The 16,646-nt window shown below is 61.5% G+C and overlaps 1 protein-coding gene across 4 annotated transcripts in view; it reads right to left on the bottom strand.

Annotated features, from left to right (window-relative positions):
* Positions 1–484: 484 nt before the first annotated feature.
* The window catches only part of POU6F1 (POU class 6 homeobox 1), a 28,771-nt gene continuing 12,609 nt past the window's right edge, over positions 485–16,646 (bottom strand). For 3 of the 4 annotated variants that reach the window (XM_037411721.1, XM_037411722.1, XM_037411723.1), the window contains 11 exons: positions 15,589–15,695; positions 12,602–12,698; positions 11,644–11,842; positions 9,571–9,692; positions 8,875–9,100; positions 7,995–8,230; positions 7,479–7,607; positions 7,106–7,321; positions 3,843–3,981; positions 3,235–3,409; positions 485–1,496 (listed from right to left, as the gene is read on the bottom strand). In XM_037411721.1, coding sequence (XP_037267618.1) covers positions 1,151–1,496; positions 3,235–3,409; positions 3,843–3,981; positions 7,106–7,321; positions 7,479–7,607; positions 7,995–8,230; positions 8,875–9,100; positions 9,571–9,692; positions 11,644–11,842; positions 12,602–12,655 — 1,842 coding nt within the window. In that variant the 5' untranslated portion in view covers positions 12,656–12,698; positions 15,589–15,695 and the 3' untranslated portion in view covers positions 485–1,150. Of the gene's footprint in view, positions 1,497–3,234; positions 3,410–3,842; positions 3,982–7,105; positions 7,322–7,478; positions 7,608–7,994; positions 8,231–8,874; positions 9,101–9,570; positions 9,693–11,643; positions 11,843–12,601; positions 12,699–15,588; positions 15,696–16,006; positions 16,429–16,646 lie in introns of those variants that run through there. The other variant, XM_037411724.1, reaches the window with a different exon arrangement.

A 16,646-nucleotide genomic window follows, 5' to 3' on the forward strand; every position in this document is an offset into this window, starting at 1 on the left:
CCAATGGAGAGCTTCGCGCCGGGTACGCGGCGCGGGGATTGGCCGGGGGGCGGGGCCTGAGCGGCACGGCGTGGGGCGCTCGGGGCCGCGCTGCGCCTCCTCCAGAATCCCGGTTCGAGTCCCGGCTCCGGCTCATGCGTGCGCTGAGTTGCGCGGGGCTCAGCTGGCAGCGGGGGGTGGGGGACGGGGGGTGCTTTTCTCCTTCCCAGCGCTGCAGGGGGGATGGAAGGAATGACGCCGGCCCAGTGCCATCCTCGCAGCCGCTCCCCTGAAAACTGGTGGCATGGGAAGCCACAGCAGCGCAGCGACATCCCCCTCCCTCCCAATTCCCTCCCCTCCGCCGGAAAAAAGTGGAAAGGAAAAGAAAAAAGAAAAATACTGTTTATTTCACACCACTACATCAAGTGCATCAGTCTGCCGTGTCCTCAGCGGGACCTGGCGCCCCCTCCCCGTCCCCCCGAACCTCCCCCCCTCCAGCTGTCACCTCTCCCCACCGCTCCCCGGGCGAGAAGGGGGCGAGAGATGGAGCCCCCCAACCCACCTGGCCCCCGGGCTCGGGGTGGGGGGAGGCAGGGAAGGGGTGCTGCCTCTGTTACGGGGGTTGCCCCCCCGAAAACCCTCAACCAAACCCTGGTGAAGTCCCCAGCCACCACCCGTGGTGATGTCCCCGTGGCTGGGGTGGGGGTCACACCGAGAAGCCCACTGTGAGGCAGGGGACCGCCGAAATCAAACGGGGGTGGGGGTGAAATTAAACCGGGGCTCACCCCTAGCGAGCCACGACGCTACCTCAGAAACACGGGAAAACGGCCAAAAAATGAAAATCACCTTTTTCTGGGGAAGGGGATGACATTGGGGGGGCAGGAGAGGCGGCGCGTGCAGGCAGGGGGTCCGTCACCACGCACGTTACAGGCAGGAGGCATGAGGCAGGCCTGACATCCGACGCGAACACGCTTAGGTCATGTGTGATGTGGAGGAAAGGGGGACGGACACACGGACACACCTTACGGGCACGGTGGGGTGGTGGAGACCCCAGCCCCCGCCGTGGGGCTGGGGGACCAAGTCGGTGGCAAAAGTGCTGATGGCAGGAGGTCGGGGTGGGCAATGGCGGCGGTGGGGGTGGGGGGGGGATGACCCCATCCCCCTCCCCAGTTTAGGGGATCTGAAAGACGTTGAGTTTACTGGTGTTTTTGAGGGTCTGCCGGCGGTTGCAGAACCAGACGCGGACGACTTCGCGGTCGTAGTTGAGCTCCTTGGCGATCTCGGTGATCTCCTGGCCGGTGGGCAAGGCGTTCTTCTCGAAGTAGGCGTTGAGCGCCTCGATGGCCTGGGGGGTGAAGGACGTGCGGCGCTTCCGCTTCTTGGAGGGTTCCCCCCCCACGAATTCCATCAGGTTTTGCTGCCCCTCTTGGTTACGGAGCTCGGCTTCGCTCAGCCACTTCTCCAGCACCGGCTTCAGCTTCTGGGCGCTCTTGGGGGTGATGTCCAGCTTCTCGAACCTGCAGCGGACACGGTGAAATCCGCAGGGATGCGGCCAGGATGGGGGCACACCGCGGGGGGACACGCTGGGACGGGGCTGGGGGCACCGATGGGACCATGGCAGGGAGCGATGATGTGTGGGGCTTTGGGGGCAGCGATGCCGCCCACCCTCCTTTTCTCCCATCTTCTTCCCTTCCTCTAGTTCTCCTGTTCTCCATTTTGCTTCCTTTTCTCCGTATTTCATTTCCCCCCAACTTTCCCTAATTTTTCTTTTGTCTAATTTTCCTCTTTTCCTCCCATTTTCCTCCTTCTCCCCAACCTCCTCCCTTTCCCCCCATTTTCCTCCCCTTCTCCAATTCTCCTTTCTCTCCTTTTCCTCCTTTCTCCCAATTTTCCTCCTTCTCCCCAACCTCCTCCCTTTCTTCCATTTTCCTTTCTCTCCTTTTCCTCTTTTCTCCCAATTTTCCTCCTCCCCAACCTCCTGTTTCCTCCAGCTTCCCTCCCTTTCTCCATTTCTCTGCTTCTCCTCCTTTCTCCCAATTTCCCTCCTTCTCCCCAACCTCCTCCCTTTCCTCCCATTTTCCTCCCCTTCTCCAATTCTCCTTTCTCTCCTTTTCCTCCTTTCACCTGATTTCCCTCCTTCTCCCCAAACTCCCTTTCCTCCCATTTTCCTCCCCTTCTCCAATTCTCCTTTCTCTCCTTTTCCTCCTTTCGCCTGATTTCCCTCCTTCTCCCCAATCTCCTCCCTTTCCTCCCAGTTTCCTCCCTTTCTCCAGTTCTCCTCTTTCTCCTTTTCCTCTTCTCTTCCAATTTCCCTCCTTCTCCCCAACCTCCTCCCTTTCCTCCCATTTTCCTTTCTCTCCTTTTCCTCTTTTCTCCCAATTTTCCTCCTCCCCAACCTCCTGTTTCCTCCAGCTTCCATCCCTTTCTCCATTTCTCTCCTTTTCCTCTTTTCTCCCAATTTTCCTCCTCCCCAACCTCCCCTTCCTCCAACTTCCCTCCCTTTCTCCATTTCTCTCCTTTTCCTCTTTCCTCCCAATTTTCCTCCTCCCCACCCTCCAACTTCGCTCCCCTTCTCCAGTTCTCCTTTCCCTCCTTTTCCTCCTTTCTCCCAATTTTCCTCCTTCTCCTCGATGTCCTCCCTTTCCCCCCATTTTCCTCCCCTTCTCCAATTCTCCTTTCTCTCCTTTTCCTCCTTTCGCCTGATTTCCCTCCTTCTCCCCAATCTCCTCCCTTTCCTCCCAGTTTCCTCCCTTTCTCCAGTCCTCCTCTTTCTCCTTTTCCTCTTCTCTTCCAATTTCCCTCCTTCTCCCCAACCTCCTCCCTTTCCTCCCATTTTCCTTTCTCTCCTTTTCCTCTTTTCTCCCAATTTTCCTCCTCCCCACCCTCCAACTTCGCTCCCCTTCTCCAGTTCTTTCTCTCCTTTTCCTCCTTTCTCCCAATTTTCCACTGTCTCCCCAATGTCCTCCCTTTCCTCCCATTTTCCTCTCCTTCTCCAATTCTCCTTTCTCTCCTTTTCCCCAATTTTCCTCCTTCTCCCCAACCTCCTCCCTTTCCTCCCATTTTCCTTTCTCTCCTTTTCCTCTTTTCTCCCAATTTTCCTCCTCCCCACCCTCCAACTTCCCTCCCTTTCTCCATTTCTCCTTTCTCTCCTTTTCCTCCTTTCTCCCCACCTTCACTCCCTTCCTCCGCTTCTGCTCCTCTCCCCAGTCCCTCCGAAGGACGCGGCCGCCCCGGCCCCCCCCCGGCCCCCCGTACCTGCAGATGGCCGACTGGCTGTAGGCAGGTCCCTCGGTGGCCGTCAGCGCCTGCCCCACCTGCGTCTGCGTCAGGCCGAGGGACAAGCGACGGATCTTGAAGTTCTTGGCGAACTCCCGGATCTCCTCCAGGTTAATCCCGTCCTCCTCCGTGCTGCTGTTGGGAGCCGGGGGCTCTGCCGGTGGAGGGATGCGGGGGCTGCCGTGAAATGGCCACGGAGCCCCCCCCCGCCCCACCCCCCCTAACAAGCATCCCCTTCGTTAGGCTCCATAACGAAGGCTGGGGGCCAGCGCTCACCCCCATGGATGCAGAGTCTGGCTGTGTGTTCCCCATTCCCAGGGGATCCCAGTCCCTGGGACCCCCCAGTATCCCCAGCAACCTCTCGCCATCCCAGGGGATCCCAGTCCCCGGGACCCCCCAGTATCCCCAGCAACCTCTCCCTATCCCAGGGGATCCCAGTCCCCGGGACCCCCCAGTATCCCCAGCAACCTCTCGCCATCCCAGGGGATCCCAGTCCCCGGCGACCCCCCAGTATCCCCAGCAACCTCTCCCTATCCCAGGGGATCCCAGTCCCTGGGATCCCCCCAGTATCCCCCACTGTGACTCACTGGAGACCAGCTGGCTGACGGTGGGGGTCTCGGAGCAGGTGATGGGGACGGGCGCGGAGGAAGCCTTCGCCGCCGGGGCAGGGTTTGCCATCACCACGGCCGGCTGGGACAGTGCCGGGGCCGGCTGGATGGGCTGGACCTGGGGCAGAAGGGAGGGTCAGCACCCCCAGAGTGGGGGTCCCCTCCTCCGGCGCCACGGCCGGGCTGCTCCCTGCCCACCGGCTCCCGCAGGAGACCACCGTGCAGCTTCTGCTGACAGGGCAGGCGAGACAGGCTGGGACCGGGGGGGGGGGATGACGCTGGAAGCCACCCAGCTCCACGCTGGGAACGGGGCTGTGACAATTCTGTACTGGGTTTGGGGCGTCCCACCACTCCGGGTTGGGGGTGACCAGCACCTCTGCTCACGCCAAGGTGAGCCGTGGTCATGTCCCATCCCGGCTGGGACACTGGTGGGCACAAAGTGCAGGATGCCCCATGGGGCAGCACCGTGGGGCACGAGAGGCCACATCCCAAAGATGCTCACGGGCTCCCAAAGCAACGTGGTTGGTCCCCAGAGCCACTTGTCTGCGTCCCAAAGGTGCTCACGTCCTCCCAAAGTGACATGGTTGGGTCCTAGAGCAACACAGCCGGGTCCCAAAGACACCCTTGTGCTTCCAGAGCAGCGTCCAGGTCCCAGGAATGCTCATGTCCCCCCAACACAACGTTGACCAGGTCCCAAAGACGCTCACATGCTTTGAGAGCAATGTGGCCACATCCCAAAGTGACACGGTTGGGTTCCAAACCACACTGCCAGGCCCCAGAGATGCTCATGTGCTCCCAAAGCCATGCGGCTGGGTCCCAGAGATGCTCACAGCCTCCCAAACTGATGTGGCCGGGTCCCAAAGCCACTCACATGTTCCCAAAGCCACAAAAGCTGCTCATGTCCCCCCAAAGTGACGTGGCCGGGTCCCAAAGATGCTCACGTGTTCCCAAACCCATGTGGCCAGGTCCCAGAGATGCTCACAGCCTCCCAAACTGATGTGGCCGGGTCCCAAAGCCACTCACGTGTTCCCAAAGCCACAAAAGCTGCTCATGTCCCCCCAAAGTGACGTGGCCGGGTCCCAAAGATGCTCATGTCCCCCCAGAGTGACGTGGCCAGGTCCCAAAGATGCTCATGTCCCCCCAGAGTGACATGGCCAGGTCCCAAAGATGCTCACGTCCCCCCAGAGTGACGTGGCCAGGTCCCAAAGATGCTCACGTGTTCCCAAACCCATGTGGCCAGGTCCCAGAGATGCTCATGTCCTCCCAAACTGATGTGGCTGGGTGCCAAAGCCACTCACATGCTCCCAAAGTGACGTGGGCAGGTCCCAAAGATGCTCACGTCCCCCCAGAGTGACGTGGCCGGGTCCCAAAGATGCTCACGTGTTCCCAAAGCCACGTGGCCAGCTCCCAAAGATGCTCACGTCCCCCCAGAGTGACATGGCCAGCTCCCAAAGATGCTCACGTCCCCCCAGAGTGACATGGCCAGGTCCCAAAGATGCTCATGTCCCCCCAGAGTGACATGGCCAGGTCCCAAAGATGCTCACATGTTCCCAAACCCATGTGGCCAGGTCCCAAAGCCACATGGCCAGGTCCCAGAGATGCTCATGTCCCCCCAGAGTGATGTGGCCGGGTCCCAAAGATGCTCACGTCCCCCCAGAGTGACATGGCCAGGTCCCAAAGATGCTCATGTCCCCCCAGAGTGACATGGCCGGGTCCCAAAGATGCTCACGTGCTCCCAAACCCATGTGGCCAGGTCCCAAAGCCACGTGGCCAGGTCCCAAAGATGCTCATGTCCTCCCAAACTGATGTGGCTGGGTGCCAAAGCCACTCACATGCTCCCAAAGTGACGTGGGCAGGTCCCAAAGATGCTCATGTCCCCCCAGAGTGACGTAGCCAGGTCCCAAAGATGCTCATGTCCCCCCAGAGTGACATGGCCAGGTCCCAAAGATGCTCATGTCCCCCCAGAGTGACATTGCCAGGTCCCAAAGATGCTCACGTCCCCCCAGAGTGACGTGGCCAGGTCCCAAAGATGCTCACGTCCCCCCAGAGTGACGTGGCCAGGTCCCAAAGATGCTCACGTCCCCCCAGAGTGACATAGCCAGGTCCCAAAGATGCTCACGTCCCCTCAGAATGACGTGGCCAGGTCCCAAAGATGCTCACGTCCCCCCAGAGTGACATAGCCAGGTCCCAAAGATGCTCATGTCCCCCCAGAGTGACATAGCCAGGTCCCAAAGATGCTCATGTCCCCCCAGAGTGACGTGGCCAGGTCCCAAAGATGCTCATGTCCCCCCAGAGTGACGTGGCCAGGTCCCAAAGATGCTCACGTGCTCCCAAACCCATGTGGCCAGGTCCCAAAGCCACGTGGCCAGGTCCCAAAGATGCTCATGTCCTCCCAAACTGATGTGGCTGGGTGCCAAAGCCACTCACATGCTCCCAAAGTGACGTGGGCAGGTCCCAAAGATGCTCATGTCCCCCCAGAGTGACGTAGCCAGGTCCCAAAGATGCTCATGTCCCCCCAGAGTGACATGGCCAGGTCCCAAAGATGCTCATGTCCCCCCAGAGTGACATTGCCAGGTCCCAAAGATGCTCACGTCCCCTCAGAATGACGTGGCCAGGTCCCAAAGATGCTCACGTCCCCCCAGAGTGACATAGCCAGGTCCCAAAGATGCTCATGTCCCCCCAGAGTGACATAGCCAGGTCCCAAAGATGCTCATGTCCCCCCAGAGTGACGTGGCCAGGTCCCAAAGATGCTCACGTCCCCCCAGAGTGACGTGGCCAGGTCCCAAAGATGCTCATGTCCCCCCAGAGTGACATGGCCAGGTCCCAAAGATGCTCGTGTCCCCCCAGAGTGACATAGCCAGGTCCCAAAGATGCTCACGTCCCCCCAGAGTGACATGGCCAGGTCCCAAAGATGCTCACGTCCCCCCAGAGTGACATGGCCAGGTCCCAGAGATGCTCATGTCCCCCCAGAGTGACATGGCCAGGTCCCAGAGATGCTCACGTCCCCCCAGAGTGACGTGGGCAGGTCCCAGAGATGCTCACGTCCCCCCAGAGTGACATGGCCAGGTCCCAAAGATGCTCACGTCCCCCCAGAGTGACGTGGCCAGGTCCCAGAGATGCTCACGTCCCCCCAGAGTGACGTGGCCAGGTCCCAAAGCCGTTCAGTGCTCCCCGAGCCACTCAGCCAGGGATGCCGCCAGCCCTGCAGCCATGTGGCCACCGGCCCCGTGCCCATCGCTCACCTCGTTCTTGGGGGGGGGCTCGGGGGTGCCGGTTTTCTTGCTGGTGGCCGCCTGGATGGCGCTGCCGGCCAGCGTGGCGATGACCTGGCCCTGGGCATTGAGCAGCAGCTGCGGCGTCACCGTCTGCACCTGCAGGTTCTGGGCCGGCAGCGTGGCCGGGGCAGGGCTGGCCGCCACGCCGGGGGGGCTCACCACCCACGGCAGGGTCCCGATCACCTGGGAAGGGAGGACAGCCAGGGCTGGGGGGGGTGCACCCTGCGAACCCCCTTCCCCAGGGTGGGGGGCACACCGGCGGAGTCCCTCAGGAGAAACAGCCCCGCGGGGGCAGCCGGCGGGGGGCTGGGAAGGGCAGGTGTGTCCCCCCCTGCGGTACCTGGCCCTGGGCGTTGGTCAGGATCTGGCCCGTGATGCCCTGCATGCCGGAGATGGTGTTTGCGATCACGGGGGCGGCTGCCAAGGAGCCGAGGAGCTGCGTTTGCCCCCCCAGCGAAGCAGCGCCGATCTGCAGAGAACCGAAAGCCGGGGCTCAGAGACGCGGGTGGCACCCCGGGCCACCGCGCCCCCCCCGCGCGCGGCCGGCCACCCCCTTCCCCGCGGCAGGGTGACCCCTGCCTCGCCGCCGCGGTGGGATCCGGTGCCTCAAGGTCCTTCTATCCGTTAAATCCGTCCTTTAGATTTTGCCTAAAGCAAAGCCGCCGGCTCGCTGGCTCGTCGCGGATGGGGAAACTGAGGCCGGGATCTTGCACCGTCCCCCGGCAGACGACGGCTGAAGCAGGGTGCGCCATCCCCGCGGATGCACGACTCCTCGCGGCTCCCTGTGGCCACGAAAGCCACCAAAAGAGGGGGAGCAGGTGCCAAACTCCACGCCGCGGGCTGCCAGGCTCCTTACTATGCCAGGGTTAAAGGCAAATCCGGCAGGTTGGACGGTGATCTGGGTCTGCGTCTCTACCGCCTTGGCCACGGGCGGCGCGGGCGCTGCGGGGGGCTGTGGCAGGATGGGGGGCTGGCCGGGCACGGCGGGGAAGACAGCGGGGGGCTGGAGGGGGGGCCGGGGCTGGACCGCAGCCTGCAGCGGCTGGGCAGGCGGCACCGGCGCTTGGATGGTGGTGTTCAGTACGGCGGCGGCTGCGGAGCGAAGAGACGGAGAGAGCGTGAGCTGGGGGGAGGACGAGGGCGCCGGGGTGACCCTGAGCTCGGTGTCCCCCCCACCTTCCCGAAGGTGCTTCACCTCCCTGCGCTTGTGTCACCACAGTGAAAGCCCCCCCCCAGCTCCGTGCACCAGGAGAGCCGAGCCCCTCTGCTACAGCAGGACTCATCCTGCCCAGCTGGGGTGCTGCGCCCACCCGCAGAGGGTAAGGGGCGCCTCCGGGGTCCCGCCATCGCCCCATCTGCCAATTACTCCTGGGACGGGCCCCTCCCCTCTCAAGAGACGATCCCCTCTGTCAGGGACCCCCGGCATCGCAGGGGGCACCCAGCCCACAGGTCCCCCCCCTTCCTTGCAGAACCTCAGCCCCCGCAACGAGGTGCCGCACCCGGAGCCCCAAATCTATCCTGGACCTCACACCCCAGCCCTGCGCGCTGCCTTCCTCCCCGTCACCATCCTCCCCCTGCCCTCCCCTTCCTCCCCAGGCTCCTGGCACCTTCCGTGCTGGGGGAGCCGCCAGCAAATCCCCGGAATCCAACCCCACTGCGGTGTCCTCTGGAGCTGGGGGGGTGGGGAGTGGGGGGGATGGATTAAGGAGGCTGCAAAGCAGAAGGGGGCCGGTTACCTTGCAAATTGGCTATAGGTGGTTTGAAAATTCCCCCTGTAGGAGAAGCAGCCGTCAATCCGGGAAGGGCAGCGACCGTTGCTGTAGGAAATGTCCACACAGCCAGCCCCTGCTGACCTGCCACTTGACCTGCAATACTGATGGGGATAAGAAGAGGTTGAGTAACTGTCCCTGCTGGAACCATTACTCCTGTCACAACTGTTGCTAAGTTTTCCTGAGTCAAGACCTGCAAAAGTAAACAAGATTTAAAAAAGAACAAAAATCAACGCCACTGCAGACAGCATCAGCGGGGCATAAGTCTTTGTTAAAGGGGTGCGCAGACCCAGCGGTCGGGCGGCCCGGGGGTCCCTCCCATCTCAGCAGCTGGGTTCCCAGCTCGGCGGAGCCCCCTCTCCGTGGGGAGACGGGGCGGGGGGATCCCCCCCTTCCTCACAATCCACCCGACGCGTCTCTGGCAGCACCTCGGCGGCGCAAGGCCCCGTGGCGAGGGCGCCAAGCAGAGGGAAACCACCGCGGTTCGGGGTGCAGCTCCTGCACCCCATGCCGCGAGCGGCCGCCTCTGCCCTCAGGGGTCACCTACAGCCAGCGGACGCCTCCCCGGGGGTCCCCACCTTGTCCCCCGTGTCCCCCCCTGCCCCGCCAACCCCAGCCCTCTCCCCCCCTTGCCCGTCCCGCTCCGCTGCTGTGGGTAGTTACCTGCGGGGTGGCTTGCACGGCCAGCGGGGCCAGGGGCTGCGGCTGCTGGCTCGTGGCGTGGCTGAAGGAGCCCCCGGAGGGGACGGTGCTGGGGGACGCTCCGGCCGCCGGTTTGGCTTTGCCTGGGGAAGGGCAGAGGAGATGCGTTGGAGAGATGCTGCTGGCTGAGCCAGAGCAGCTGGGAAAGGACAGGGCTGGGGGGGGCACCCAGGAAACCAACACCCTCCCACAGGTGGGAGCTGCAGCCCCATGGAGCTGGCGTGAAACCCAGCGTGGGGCACCCTCACCCAGTGTGGGGCATCGTCACCCAGCGTGGGGCATCATCACCCAGCCTGACGCATCGCCACCCTTCGTGGGGCACCCACACCCAGCCTGGGGCACCCTCACCCTTCATGGGGCATCGTCACCCAGCGTGGGGCACCCTCAACCAGCGTGGGACACCCTCGCCCAGCCTGGGGCACCCTCGCCCAGCCTGGGGCACCCTCGGGAGCAGCGCTCCACGTCCCCCAGGGCAGGGGGGCTGCCCAGGTTAGGGGATGCAGAAGAAGGGCGCTGGGGGGCTTCCCATGGGACGGTTTGGGGAGGGGGCAAAGGGGGGGGAAGTTTGGGTGATTCGGGGAGGAGCGAGCGCGGCAGATAGTGGGGTTGAGGGGGCATATCGGGGTCTGCTGGGCTGCGTGTGCCTCTCGGGGGTGGCAGATCTGGCAGGAGGCACTTTCCTTCGCCAGCTGCCGGCTCCAAAATTAGCAGCAATTAAGGCTGTGTCAGCCCCTGAACTGCTCACCCGGGGTGGGGGAGCTGGAAAGGGAAGGGTCCCCGATCCCAGCGGCCAGCGCCCAGCACGGGGGGGGCCGTGGGCTGAGCTGCTTCTGGCGTCCTTCAAGCCCCCACCCAAATTCACAGAATATATTCGTATTTCTTAGTTATCACGAACATTGGAGTAAGAGGAAACCTTCCTCCTAATCCATATTTATTACTTGCAAAAGACCTACTTGTTTTTTGAGCAACCTCCTGTATTTATTCTGCTCAACTTCTAATAATGGCAACCCTCAAGTATAAAATCCACTTAATCCTCTTCTATTTTTGTAAAAAGAAAAACACCCTTTTCCTGCCTTTTCCTTTGGCACTAAAAAACCCCTTTTACCAAATAAATACTTTTCTTAGCTAAGAGCCAGGCACTTCTTGGGTTTGGTTCCTTGCCCAGAAATAACTACAGGTCTGCAAAATTTAAAAAAGCCTTTTAAAAAAAAAAAAAAAAAAAAAAATTCCTACCAAACCCAAGCCCAGATAACACCCAGCACTTCCCAAATTGCAAAGACCGTGCCACAGGGCGGCGATGCTGCCAGGCCCGATGGGTTTGGCATAAAAGCCGAGCTTTTGGTCCCCTCCAGTCTGATCAGGGGGATCAGAGCATCCCCCCGCGCCGAGGGGTGCTCGCCACCTCCTCTTACCAACCGGCCTCAAACAAGCTGCAGTCCCGCCTGTTTGGTTTGGGGTTTTTTTTGGGCAAAAAGCCGGGGATCTGGTGAGATACAGCATGGAGGTGACACCCAGAACAAAGTCCCGTTAATAAATAAAGCCCAAGAGTGGCAGGAGAGGGGACACGGGCGTGGGCAGGCGGATTCAGGATGGACCCGCAGGATTGGGGTGCCGGGCAAAAAGCAGCGAGGAATAGAGTGGGATCTACCCAGAAGTTGATTTCCAGAGCTGTAGGAAGGGAGGCACCGGCTCAGCACCCCGGGGCCCCCCGGGGCAAGGGGGAGAGGAGCCCCAAGCCCCAGCTGCATGTGGGAAGCCGAGCCCCCCAGCACCACCACGTCCCCTAAGCACGTGTGTGAGGGCTGCCCTCGCTGCAGGATGCTTTTCCCACCAGCTCCCAGAGAAGGAACTGGTTTTGCTGGCTCCTAAACCCACCGCGGCACGGGGCTGCTCCGGCGCTCTGCCTGCACCCATGGGCGCAGCTTGGTCCTGCTGGCTCCGACCCAACTCCGGAGCCAAACTTTGCCCGCAAGGATGGACGGAGCAGGAGCAGCCCAGGGAACGAAGGAGCCCCGGGGAAGGAAGGGGTCTTACCGGCCGCCTCCCCGCTGCAGGAGCTCTGGGTGCTGGGTGGGATGTCCTCTCTGCCCGGGGGGCCGGTCTCCCCCGGTGAGCCCCGTGCTACCTCCCCCGGTGGCATCTCCAAGGCTTTCCGGTCCTCCTCGGCCGGCAGCGGGGCGTCCACGCCGACCTCCAGCACTCGGATGGTTTCGTGGCTGGACATGACAATAACCTGCAAACGCGCCCCAAAACGTCCCGTCAGCTGCGGGTCCCCCAGCCCCCAGCGGTGCCCCCCACCCGCAACCCAGGAGCTCCCCCAGCCCCACGGCTTAGGGCGACCCTTCAGACCAAGCAGAGCCCACCCCGTCCCCTCCAGGAGGGATGGATGGGGGTCTCGCAGCCCCCCCAGCGCCTCGCTGCTTTAGTTAATCAGCAGCTTGTGGGCTCTGCTACGCTACCCCCACCACGGGCATCGGGGACGGCGTCTTCAGCAGGTAAAACGTGGCTGCGGCACCCCCAGCGGAGCCGGCACCCCGTTATCGGCAGCACTGGAGCCAGCACCGACGTACAGCCCCATGGGTCTGACCCGGGGCCAGGCGACCCCCCGCGACCCCCCCCAGCGCCCCATATCAGGGTGATGGGGGGAGCGACGGGCAGAGGCACCCGCGCCTCCTCCCGCTGCCCCGTGCCAAACCGCGAGCGAAGCGCCCTGGCAGGCAGTGGGACGGGGACCTTGCGCCCCCTTTTCATCATCAAAAACCCCCAAAATGGGGCAGCCGAGCTCCCAGAGATGGGGCTGAACATCTGCGTGGCCATGTGTGGGGGCAAACGGCCGGGGGGGGGGGGGGGGGTCGTGGGGCAGGAACGAGATGGTTTTTCACCCCACGCCGGGGCACGGAGCCAGGCTCCGAACGCCAGCTGCCCACCCGGTGGCCCCCCGGGCTGTGGGGTGCGAAGGGGCGCGGGGGGCCGGGGTCGGCAGTGCCTGTACCTGCTCGTTGACGGTCAGCAAGGCCTCCTGGGGCTGCACCGCTTCCGTGTCCATGGCGTCCCGGCAAAGGTGGGAGTGGGCTCAGAGCTTCCACATGCTGCCAGGGGGGATAAGGGAGGGTCCGTCACCAACCCAAGCCAGCAGCTCCGGGGTCACACGCTGGCTCGACTCGGGGTGCAGAGGACACCTGGTCTGTCCCACCACCTCCCTACTCCTCCCTGGCTCTACCAGCCGGCTCTCCCGCTCCGTGCCGGCCCCGGGTGCGATTCGGGGCAGCGCTGGGCTTGCTAACGCCCACCCCCCCTGCGCCCTGGGGATGCAGCTCCTCCCGGGGGGGGCTCGGGTACCTCCCCTCACCTCCTGGCAAAGAGCTCACGGACACGGGGCAGCGTAACGTGTTGGATCAGCATCAAATATAGAAGCAGCGGAGCAAGGGAAGGGTCATTGCAAGGGCTGAGACCTTCCCCCTCCTCTCTCCTTTTGGGAGACGAGGATGCAGCTCCTACAGCCACCTTTAAAAAAACCTAAAATCCAGGCAGGGACCACGTGTAACCGCCCGTGCCTCCTCTCTGCGCCCCGAGCAGGTCCTCAAAGGCTCCCCGCGACCCCCCCGTGCCCCTGAGCTGCCTGTGAGAAGCACGAGAGTCAATTTGCTCCTTCCTGAGGGGACCCCACTTCTGGGGGTACTTCGTTAAGCTGGAAAACGAGCAGTTCACGGAGGGAAGGGGCTTGGCCCACCTGTTGGAAGGCGACTCTTCCTCTTCCAACGCCCTTCGTTAACTCATTTGGTCACGTATTGTCCCCTCGCTACCTTGCAGCAGCGTAATTGCCTTTATAAGAGGCTTATGAATTTTTTATTAGGAACGTCTCAGGGATGCATTTAACCAGCCAGCCTGGATGACATTCAAAATTACTCAATGCAAGTGCGAAGGTGTCCTTGTTTGTGCCACTGCCGGGGAGCCTGGAGGCACGCCGACGCCACTAGGTGCAGCCAGACCCCAGCTCTCCCAGCCCGAGGGGTGCCAAAACCCCCGGCAGCATCGGCTCCCCTACAGCTCGGCTGCCCCCCACCCCCTGCCCTGGGCCTGATCCTGTCTCTGCCCCCCGAGGGACGCTGGCATCACATGGACCAGCCCGCTCAGCCCCCGGCAAGCTCTGCTAATCCGAGCGTGTTAAACAGAGCCGGGGCAGAGCCTCCCCAGGCTTGTGCCTCATCCAAAAGGGAATTTCAGCCCCAAATTCGCCTTAGCGTAGCTCATCCTTCGGTTTTTACATCTGCCAGGGAATCTGCAGTGCAGGCATCCCCTGCCGCTCTGCTCCACGGTGATACATCGGCCCGTCACGTCAGCCCGGGAGGCACTTCCAGGATCCAGGAAACATCCCCTGGCACCGTCTGATGAGCCCTTTATCGTTTCTCTGCATTTCAGAAGCCACAGGCTCCTGCTGAGGCCACCGAGCGTATCCTGAGCCAGAGCTGGCATTTGTATGCAATTAGTAAACATAGTTATTAGGATCCTGTTGATCCAAAGGGGCCTAAATTGAATTAAGAGCCAAATTCTCATTTGAAACTCAACAGGGGCTGAGCATCTGATTCCCTGAGGCTGCCTTTTGTACACACCGCTCGTTATTTATTATCTGCGGTGCAGCGACACTTTGGGGTCCCAGCAGCGACGGGCTGTTCCCTTTGCCAGCCGCTTGTCCCAGCTCTCCCCCGTCCCGGGCTCTGCCAGGCTCAGCCCAGGGATTCACGCAGGACACGAACCAGCGAGGGCTTTTAGAGCAGCCAGCGACTGGTTTCCAGTAGCCGCTGCGAATTTTTAAACCTGGCCTTAGCTTCAGAGCAGGCAAACACCTTGGGATGCCGGTGCACAGTTTAATTAACAATTTATTCTAGTGCAACAGAGACCAGAGCAAGGGACAAGCGAGTGGCTTACACTGGCAGCTGGCGTTATTAAAAGTTAATGAGCTCTCCAGCAGCCAGAGCCTGGCAAACGGCGAGGAAGCCGGAGCAAGGGATCTCTGTGCTGCCTGCAAGGGGCAAAAGCAGCAAACCAGGGGTGCGAAGTGTCCCGCTGCAAGAAGAGTGAGCAAGGGAAGCAAGACGCTCCAGAGGAGCCTCGTGAACTTCTCCGGAGAGCAGCTGGCAATGGGGAGGGTCTCTGGGGGCACAGCGGGGGCTCTGACCCTGCGTCCTGCTGAATTCACCCCATGGGGAACGATCCCGCTGCTCCAGGTAGTTGCTATGTGCCACTTTATCTTCCCTCGGCATCGCCAGACCACGCTGGCACGGCGGATCCTGGCACAGCAGAGCAGCCCCTGGGGGCTCTGCGAACGAGCATCCTCCCCCCAGTGTTTCACAGCAGCTTTTTCCTGCACCTGGAAGAGGTGGGAAAGCTTCCTGCTCTCATCCCACCACCTCCCTGCCGGCCCAGGACCCCCCCCGGCTCCCCCCTACACCTGTCACGTAGGGATCTTCGTCGGAGCGGGCAGCCGAGCCCCAAGTGGGATCCCACCGTGGGATGCACCGGCATCCCAAGGTGTTTGCCTGCTCTGAAGCTAAGGCCAGGTTTAAAAATTCGCAGCGGCTACTGGAAACCAGTCGCTGGCTGCTCTAAAAGCCCTCGCTGGTTCGTGTCCTGTGTGAATCCCTGGGCTGAGCCTGGCAGAGCCCGGGACGGGGGAGGGCTGGGACAAGCGGCTGGCAAAGGGAACAGCCCGTCGCTGCTGGGACCCCAAAGTGTCGCTGCACCGCAGATAATAAATAACGAGCGGTGTGTACAAAAGGCAGCCTCAGGGAATCCCAAAGCGGGATCCCAAAGTGGCAGGCGAGGGCAGAGTGCCCACAGCTGGACGGGGAGGGATGGCCGAGGGCCCGATCCTGCACAGACACATCCAACACCACCCACGCAGGCACAGGAGAGCGGAGCGGGCGCTGAAATCCCGTGGGATCGCAGAGGCTGCGGTGGGGAGAGGGGGCAGCTACTCACTCACGGTTTGCTCCGGGGTGAAAGGACGCTCCTGGCAGGAGACGGGGCTGGCTGCTGCGTCCTGCTCCTCGGGGCTGGCCGCGGGGATGCACTGCTCCGGGTTTAGGCTGCAGGGAAAGAAAACCGGGAGCTGCCTCGGTGCCGAGCTCTGCCTGCTCCCACGCTCCCCGCAAGCCACGAGGAGCCACGCCAGCCCTGGGCGAGAGGGGACAACCCCAAGGCATCACCAGCCTCGCAGCCGGGTTCTCCTCCCTCCTCATCACAGCCAAAAGGCAGAGGAGCATTGGGAAAAGTTGGGAAAAGTTGGGAAAAGTTGGGAAAAGTTGGGAAAAGTTGGGAAAAGTTGGGAAAAGTTGGGAAAAGTTGGGAAAAGGTGACCCCAGCCCCATCAGCGAGCTGCCCCCAAAGCCCACCGTACCCAAACGTCAACGCACGGGGCAGCTCTTCTCGGAGCCCCCGAGTTTGGTGACCGAAGGAGCCGCTGCCACCACCCGACCTCACCGTTATCCGTCCCCATCTGTAAAGAGCCTCTCGCAGAACCGCGGATTCATCCCGGAGCGGCGAGGGGCTGAAGGGGGCACGACCCCCCCGCTCCCCCCACTGCATTTATCTCCCTGTAGATCCATTCAGGCTTGTCCCAGGGGGAAGATAGAAAAGAAATTTTTTTTGGCAATTTTTTTTCTTCTTGGTGCCGTGCAAAGAGACCAATTAATGCGCTAGACGATTAAACAGACATTTCATAATGTCAGGCTCGATTCAGTTTGGTGGCGTGCTATGGATTTCCGAGTGGGCTGCTTCTCCCGTAGCAGACGTTCGGCAGGTCGGCAGTACCATTTCATTTCATTTCTTCACACTTTTTTTTTTTTTTTTTTTTTTTTTTTGCAATTAATGGGACAAATAATTTGTCCAGATGGTGGTGTGAAGTGCACACAGCAAGAAGACAGCCATTTCGCAACAGATGGCAGCAAGGAAATGAAATGCACAAAATAATAATAATATTTAAAAGGAGAAAAAAAAAAAAAAAAAAGAAGATGATGGGGATAAAGGGAAGGATAATT

This window comes from Falco rusticolus, chromosome 19, assembly GCF_015220075.1.
Source record: "Falco rusticolus isolate bFalRus1 chromosome 19, bFalRus1.pri, whole genome shotgun sequence".
Taxonomy (NCBI): domain Eukaryota; kingdom Metazoa; phylum Chordata; class Aves; order Falconiformes; family Falconidae; genus Falco; species Falco rusticolus.